Source organism: Phoenix dactylifera, chromosome 6, assembly GCF_009389715.1.
Source record: "Phoenix dactylifera cultivar Barhee BC4 chromosome 6, palm_55x_up_171113_PBpolish2nd_filt_p, whole genome shotgun sequence".
In the NCBI taxonomy this organism is placed as follows: Eukaryota; Viridiplantae; Streptophyta; class Magnoliopsida; order Arecales; family Arecaceae; genus Phoenix; species Phoenix dactylifera.
The window spans coordinates 4,915,401-4,923,804 of NC_052397.1; the positions used below are offsets into that span (position 1 = coordinate 4,915,401).

At 35.1% G+C, this 8,404-nt stretch overlaps 1 protein-coding gene across 9 annotated transcripts; it reads right to left on the reverse strand.

Annotated features, from left to right (window-relative positions):
- Positions 1–3,297: 3,297 nt before the first annotated feature.
- LOC103702849 (KH domain-containing protein At4g18375) lies at positions 3,298–7,927 on the reverse strand. Of its 9 annotated transcripts, none has more exons than XM_026803002.2 (8): positions 6,962–7,657; positions 6,235–6,844; positions 5,496–5,864; positions 5,155–5,409; positions 4,806–5,029; positions 4,561–4,610; positions 3,952–4,058; positions 3,298–3,862 (listed from the first exon to the last, which is right to left on the reverse strand). In XM_026803002.2, the coding sequence occupies exons 1-5, from the start codon at positions 7,153–7,155 to the stop codon at positions 4,826–4,828; spliced, it is 1,632 nt and encodes a 543-aa protein (XP_026658803.2). In that variant the 5' UTR covers positions 7,156–7,657; the 3' UTR covers positions 3,298–3,862; positions 3,952–4,058; positions 4,561–4,610; positions 4,806–4,825. The 9 variants fall into 9 exon arrangements, with proteins under 9 accessions (XP_026658803.2, XP_008783692.2, XP_008783681.2 ...); XM_008785470.4 differs by having other exon boundaries at positions 3,952–4,072; XM_008785459.4 differs by having other exon boundaries at positions 3,952–4,104.
- Positions 7,928–8,404: the final 477 nt, after the last annotated feature.

Genomic DNA, 8,404 nt, shown 5'->3' on the forward strand with positions numbered 1-8,404 from the left:
AATTAGTTACTATAGGTTATCAATCACCCATATTTTTGGTCAATATTTTATAATTATTTTTTATAATCATTATACTAAATAAAAATGTTGAATTATTGATTTTGTGTTTTTTGTTATTTTATTTAGGGTGACAATGAGATACTAATGGCTGATCATGGATAGTGTAAATGCAACATTATTGCTGTTCTGATAGACTCTTATACAAGAACAAATATCAAGTGATAAAAAGGTACCTCATATAGCCTCATCTAATAAATAATACAATTACTGCTATTTTTAATCCAAATAGATAAAATGGTCATGATCATGCTTGTCAGATTCAAATGAGTTGCATGATGATGTGCATATAGACGGGCCCTAATTTGGATAATGTTGCCATGTCGGCTACTTTTTAATATTATAATACTCTATTTTTTTTTTAAGATTGTGGGTTTTGTGAGCATTATGATTTGTACAGTTTTCCTATTATAGTAAATAAATCTACTCAAATAGGAAAATAAATAATTTGTATTACATATATAGTTTGTCCTAATAATTACATAATTCACAAATATATACATATATATATATAGATAAATATGTATACAAATATACATATATATAAATACACACACACAGATATATGTGTGTGTGTAGGTCAGGATCAATTTACACCTCATGCAACTCTTATAGAATTGTATTTTTTGGAATTGAATGATGGAATTCCACATCAATGATCCAAGGCATTTAATGTGATTTAGAGCTTATCAAGAGCTGAGCCTTGGGCCTAAACTCCATTCGTTGTTTAATCAGGCTACAGGTTGGGCCTATGTAAAATTTAATATTTTCTACGCCTAATTTTAGGCCATGATCAGCTTTAATGTGATCTACTATCTCTAAATTACTTACACTAAAAATAATGCAATTAAAGACTACTAGCCTATGCATCAAATGGTCAAAAAACATACATTGTTCTGTATTATTTAAAGTATCCAAAAATTTTAGCCACTTGGTGCATAAGCTAGAAGTCTTCAAATCACATGATTTTTGCTACATAAATAGTTTATAAAAAATAAATCACATCTAATAACTCAGATTATCGATATGGACCCTCACCATTCAATTCTAAAAAGGTATAACTCTATAAAAGTTACATTACGAGTAACTTGAACTTGATCCTCTATATATATATATATATATATATATATATATATATATGATTCTACAATCTAAGCTTTTCCTTGTTCTATCCTAAATCAACGAGCTACTTCTCCTCAGCCTCAGCAGGTTCCCCTTGTATTCATTCAAATATTTTCATGTGCAACATGAAAAGCCTAAAGGTTTCATTATCAATTTATTCAAATATTTTCATGTGCAACATGAAAAGCCTAGGGGTTTCATTATTAATTTTACAATGCAGGAGGCAATTTTGGTCCACCCCAAGTTTGTTTGATTTCAAAGGAAACTCATAGTTGGTTGGTTCATACGTTCCTCCAACCATGCCTGCTATATATGCCTGCGATATTACCTTGTTTGTCCCTTTTTATATTATATGCATTTTTGCTGGTACATTTTCTCATCCACAAAAAGAAAAAAATCATTTCATTTTTAGCTGGGCTTGTCATAATCGTTTTATAAAAAGGGACAACCACTTTTAATGTAAGCAATGATTGTGATATTTGTATCAATCAACTTGATCATTGTATCTATCAACTTGATTTTTGTCTCAAAAAGGCCTTCAGAATACATAGATAATTATAGTTTTTCTATGTGCAATAATCTATAATGCTCCAACCTAATGTGTGGTAGAAGAAAACTACCAAAGTTTTAATCATCTACATATTTTGTAGATCATTTATTACTATATTACTTAAACCATTCAAGCTTCCAAACCATGATTCTAGAAATGGTACATAGGATAATGGATGTTACAACTTTCACTTGCTCAAAATAGTTTAAATGAGGATAACATAAATGTTCTAACATTCACATTTTTCTCACATGATGCTTTGAGTGATCGCTATTTTTGGGTTCACTCTGAAGAGCACCATGGAGGTGCATTTTGCCCCAATGTATTCATGCTCCCAATTTTTCAAAATTTAAGCCCCACCTGACTCCTCATATCACGCCACATGTGCAACCCTACAAGCTTAGTAGCATCTGCACCATGTACACAGTATTTATGTGCCAACCTACAGTAGTAAATAGGATCCATGCCACAAAATTATCAAATAAAGGTCTGGAATTTTATAATTTATGGCATAGATGCAGTGAAACTTTCATACATTAATTAATTACACAAATATTGCTTATACACTCCAATCAATTCAAGACACCTTATTTGACGTCGTCCATACCTTATGGTTAAATTGCTTATAACACCAACAAGTAACACTCATTCTTCATTTAGCAAAGTTTCCTAAAAACACAAGAATGAGAGAATTATTTAAAAAGGTAATCAAACTCACTATGGACCATTACGATCACTTCAGATGGATATAGACAAAGTCTAAAAGCCAGAACCATCATATTAGAGAAATCAAACTGCGCACCAAACTTCAAGTGCAATGTCTATCTTTTTTCTTGAAATTTAATAATTTTTCAAAATCTAAAATATTTTTTCCATTGCTAAAGAACTTGATACGCACGGCAATCAAGAACATACAGTGACTTTTGAATCTCAAAACAAGCCAGTTAAAGTAAAAACTTTCTTTTCAGAAGAAAAAAATAATCGAGAATATCTCTTGATTTAAGAAGAAATAAACAAAGCAACTGAACCTAAAATTGATGTAAAAGACTAGTGTTAATTTCGAAAGAATTTTAGCTTTTTTATAGTTATTTTTTCTAGCTATATGTATTTAAGAAAAGTTATAACTTCGTCCAACTGAAAGAAAATTTAACTAAAATTTAACTTGAATTTTGTAAGGACAGCCATACTCTTACTAGTATAAATAAATTATTGTAATCGGTTTTCTTGAAAAATTAATAAAAAAAAAGAAGACTTAAAATCCTATTTTGAAAATACCTTTGTTTTTTTATTATTTTTTGAAAAATCCAAATTTAGCGGGTTGAAAAAAATCTTTTTCTCTCATATTGGATTAGAAAAGGAAATGACAAAATTCATCACTCAAACAATGAGAAAATATCTTTAGAAATAATGACCTGACCATGATGTCAACATCACATAAAGTCTCTGCAAAGATCTCCATATCCACTCTTTCTGCATTTTCTACCAGAAAGCAGCTTGTCCACAGATCATAGTGCACCACAAGTGAAGCTAACTTAGCTAGGCAACAGTACAGCAGCACGTTTAATTGCAACACAAAAACAAGTGATCAACTGGCTGACACCATTTCTTCGCACAAACAGTTGGAATGATCTTCCAGCATTGCAATCAAGAGAAATGTTTTGATCTCAAAAAGCATCATGAAGTTCAGAGTCATCATCTTTCAGACTCACAGAGTTCCTCCAAAGATATCGAAGCTATCATGTGTCTCATCACTTATGTGGTGGTCTTTCATTCACTAGTCTTCAATATACGTATATTGAATTGTGACCCTTAAAGAACTTCCAAATTCCAATGTAGCAATTGCTCTCTAGTTTATAGACCGGCTTTAAGTCAGCTTTTAACTTTTAAATCAATCTAAATCATGATAGAAAAATAGATTAACAGGACAATGGGACAATACAAAGTTCATAAGCTTGTTCTAATAGGCCAGCTAGTGCTACATACAAAAACTCTGAACTACACCCAAAAAGAGCCTTGATATTAATTTTACCTCAGAGCAACTGATAGAATTTGCCAAACCTTAACATGTATCAAAAATGACCCTCCATACACGACACTCACCAACATTTCAATTCAATTCAAACCATAATTCACCTGCAGAGTTGACAACATTGCAATGTAATCATTGTATTACTGAGAAAGGGTGCAAATGAAAATATCATCACATGGTCCTGCATACTCACAAAATTTACATGTCTGTAGACCTAGTGCAAGCTTAAAGCAACAATATTGTCCATGAACTGAGCTGGATGGTAACACGCAATTGCTGTCATCTATACACCAGCGTAAACTGTTCGAGCAAGCCTCAGAATTTACATGAAACAAACCAAATTGAACTAACAGATCATTATCATGTGCAAAAGCTCAAAGATGCAAAACCACAAACATGATTAAAGACAGAAGCATTTGTCATAATAAGAACAGCAAGGATCAGGTTGAGAAATATATCAAAAGATAATCATAAAAAATTGTGAAACAGGCCCCAATGCAAAATCTTGAAATCAGCAAATATAACAGGAATTTCCCTGTGATGGTAAATAACCTAACTTTTATAGTTTCGTGGATCTAAAATTTTAGAAAACATGGCTTCTGATAAGATATCCAACATGATGATATTAGTGTGAATATCCAAAAGCTCAATGCAAAAGAAAAATAACTACGCAAGTGCAGGACTTCTTGCACTAAGAAATTTAAGCACTTTGATGCTAGCTTCAGAAGTTAGGTAAACCAAAGTTTATCAAAATAAAATAACCCCAAAAATAATGGTTCTCAGCAATCTAACAGACCCTTACCAGTGCTGCCAGAATGAAGATCTATCATATGTTCCAAAACCACAACCACCCTAGACAGATTAACAGCAAAAATGATTAGTTGGAGTAGCCAATGAGTTAATCATTATACTGCATATAAAATTTGATAAAATGAAAAGATAAGATTAGAAATGATTGCACCACTTTCTAACAATTTGAACGTCACTACAGATTCAGAGCAAAATAACGCCTCCGGATTCTTTCTGACAACTAATAAAAAACTTTACCTGAGAAGGCCCATGGCTTCTTAGTTTTCAGAGGGTGGCACATCACCTGAAGCACAATATTCAGCAGAATAAGAACATCCATGACCATGTAAATCTCTTGGCATAGATTGGTACATGGAAGACAGAATTGAAGACAAAGCATCCTCCCTTCCAAATAAATTGGCCCTTAACCGTGCAGTTACTTGCATGAGAGCATGTCTGACAGCATTATTGTCTCCACTGATCTGTACAAACATTAAGACGACAAAATACTCATGCTCTTTTGCTTACGTAAAAAAGGTGAAAACTTGCAATACAAATATTAAAATAATAATACACAATAATAGTTATAAACCAAAACCATGTCAACCTGGACTGTTGCTTCGTCATCAGAAGCAGCTTTGGGAAGGTCCGTCTTAATTATTCTGATATTTGCTTGTGTAGCTCTCTTCATCTCAGATATCGCAGATCCACCAATACCAATCAGACAACCGATTCGCCGTGCTGATACAAGTAAGCGGGTAGTGTATGAAAGTTCGCCAGATTCTTGCTCAGTCTTCTCACTACAGCCAGGCTGCAAGCGAACTGCAGCATCGATAGTTGGGGAAATTGGATCTTCAAAGAACTGAAGAGAGGAAAATGAAAAGAGGATAAACCTTGATAAAATTATGAGATCAATACTGAAATTTCACAAGTATACATGACTCTCACCTCTTTAGATGAAATTGATATGGTGCAGTCATCATCATCATAGTAACTATCTACTTTGATATATGCTCCAGAATCCTGCCTGATCTGATTGAGAATTTCACCACCCTTGCCAATAACCTGGCCAATGTTGACAGACGGACACAACAAGTGTAGCACGAATTCCCTTGCAGAAGTTCCATCCCTTGAAGGGTAAGTTCTTGGCCGTTCACTTGCTGCATCACCTACATTTGGACCACGATATGGACCACCTGGTTGGCAAGAATGAGATATGTTGGGAAAAAACAGGTGCTGCAACTGAGATGGATTGTCATGAAGACAAAATGAGACCTGAAACAATGCCTTCTTCACAGCTGGGGCTTCAGCAGTAATCTGATAACCAATAGGTTATACACGATAAGATATTCAATGCAAGACATGACAAATAGAGAGCAGTGACAGTCATGTGAACAGGGATAGCAGAACTATGCACATCCAATTATATGCAACTACAAGAAGAATAAATATTTGCATTGGACATGGATCAAGGGATAAGGCATGCTAGCTGCCATCTGTGGTTGTAATACCAAGACTGTCTGAAGTGCAACATCAGATACACTACTTACAAATCACTAAGATGCAAGCACAGGAAAACCATCAAAAGCTTTTGTATACAAATGATTCATTATGAACAATTCTGGAAGTATCATAATATATCATCCTACGAAGCAAAAGTAGATTGATAATGAACAAACTACAATACCTGGAGAAGCCCATCACCCCTAATGGCACATGAAGGAAGATGTTCATCCCTCAAGATGCGAATCTGAGCACCAGTTTCAGTACAGATGCCTTGAATAGTCCGACCACCTTTCCCAATTACACATCCAATTTGATCAGATGGTACAAGTAGACGGGCAGTTACTTGTGGTCCACCCATTTCTTTGTCTTCATCACGCTGCACCTCACATGCTGCAAGCTTGTCATGCACCCTGAATAGTGCATCTTGTGCAGGACAAATATGATCATCAGTATCTCCAAAGGCATTAGTTTCTGAGCTTGAGCTACAGATAGTTATGACTCGCTCCTCACAACCTGGTACATTATTTCCGATCCTAATCTTGGCTAGAGTTTCAGCCCTCAGTCGGTTCACAGTCTCGCCGCCGATTCCTATGATACCTCCTATCTTTCTTGCTGGACACAAGTATCGGTAGACAGTATCTTCTGGTCCAGAAACATTAGGGTCTCTATCATAACTGAGATTTCTTCTTTTGCTTCCCCAGTTGTATACATTGTCTTCCTGATAATAGGACCGTTTACTGTTGTTATTCCTCCAATCAGCCATTGAATCAAATTGCCTTTGTATGTCACATCTAGACCAAAAATCCGCCACATCAATCAGGGAAAATATCGTATACCAAAGAATTTATTTATACATAAGTATTACAGAATTTATTTGTATATAAGTATTGACCAAAAAAAGAATTTACACATAAACAGGAGCATGATAGTATCTCTTTTTCCTTCCCTCGATCAGCCTGTTTGGATGGCCACACAGCAAGAATGTGCTGTTAACGCTAGTGCAATGCTGTACTAATAGCAAGAATTTGCCTGTGCTGCTACTACAATTACGCATATAGCACAACAAAGCATTGTTCATTAACCCATTGCCCCGAGATGACATGAACAGTACTAGTAAACAAGAGCAGAATTACACTACAATTAGATACATAAATCCCAAACCATCTATAGAACATAAAAACAATGGTTATCTTCAACTAAAATATACCCTGCAATTCTGGTGGATTTGTAATTATCCCCATACATATAATATACCGAACCATGCGAATTTATGAACAATTACAGAATGTGGCTGACCGACCAAGAACTTGCTTCACTTGCTGCCAAAGCCATGCAATGGAGAATTCAAATGTAACCATTCAACTCAATTAGATGCAATAGATATACACGCATATGAAAGATCGAGCAGGGGAAGCCTAAGCCACAAACCTGAGACCCTAAAGAACGCAGCAAAAAGAACCAGCTATGAGAGAGAGAGCAAGAAGAACAAAAACCCTAGAGCCTAGTAAAAATAAACAAGAAAACCCTCGGAGTTCCAAAACGGCGGGGAGAAATGAGGACAAGGACTCGTGAAAGAAGAGGAGCTGGGAGAAGAGGGGAAGGTGGCGTACCTCTCTATAGAGAGGAGGAGAACTGGCTCTGGATGTCCGAGGATGGGAGAGAACCCGACCTTTTTTTTTCACCTCCCGAAAGGGAAAGTAATCAGGTTTCTAGAAGAAAGTAACATAAAATTAACACCAATTCGATTGTATATTTCTCTTTTAGTGATTTATTATTAGTATTATTATTTTTGGAAAAGGGAGGCTTGGCCATCTAATTTGGTAATGGTTAAAATGTACAGTAGAAGGGGAGGAGGGCAAGAGACAAAAAGATGAAATAAGCACAAGGCAAACAGATCGAAAGTAGTGAAGAAAGAAGCCACAACTAACAACAGTTGCACAAAAAAAAGAAAAAAAGCCAGAGATTGAGATAGAGAGAAGGCTTTTCCACTTCGCTGTTTTTTTTTTTTTTTGTTGATACAAACTTTGCTGCTTTCAGATAGCTTCCTCCACTTCAGTACCTGAAAATAGGAATTTTCAACTTCACCAACTCCAACTTTCTCTGCTGAAAAAGTTTAGAAGGTTAATCAGCAGCAGAAGTAAAGAATTGATTCATTTGTTTGATTTTTGCCCACATTTTAATGACTCCAAGTAGGTCTTTGTGATTGCAGAAAGGGGACCATTCATTTAAAAATTGAGATCCTTTGAAGGCCACAGGTTCAGGAGGAAAAAAAAAATTAAGGAATTCCTTTCCTTGCAATGGCATAAAGTAATAGCAGCAATCAACATGAAAACAACCAGGTGCAACTCTTC

What these genes read in the sequence shown, in the direction of transcription:
- LOC103702849 (XM_026802992.2), bottom strand. Translation starts at nt 7,155, where the DNA reads ATGTCATCTCGGGGCAATGGGTTAATGAACAATGCTTTGTTGTGCTAT. An exon ending in TATCATGCTCCTGTTTATGT is followed by an intron (nt 6,845 to 6,961) that starts GTAAATTCTTTT and finishes TTTTTGGTCTAG; the next exon opens with ATGTGACATACAAAGGCAAT. An exon ending in ATGACGAAGCAACAGTCCAG is followed by an intron (nt 5,030 to 5,154) that starts GTTGACATGGTT and finishes ATGTTTGTACAG; the next exon opens with ATCAGTGGAGACAATAATGC.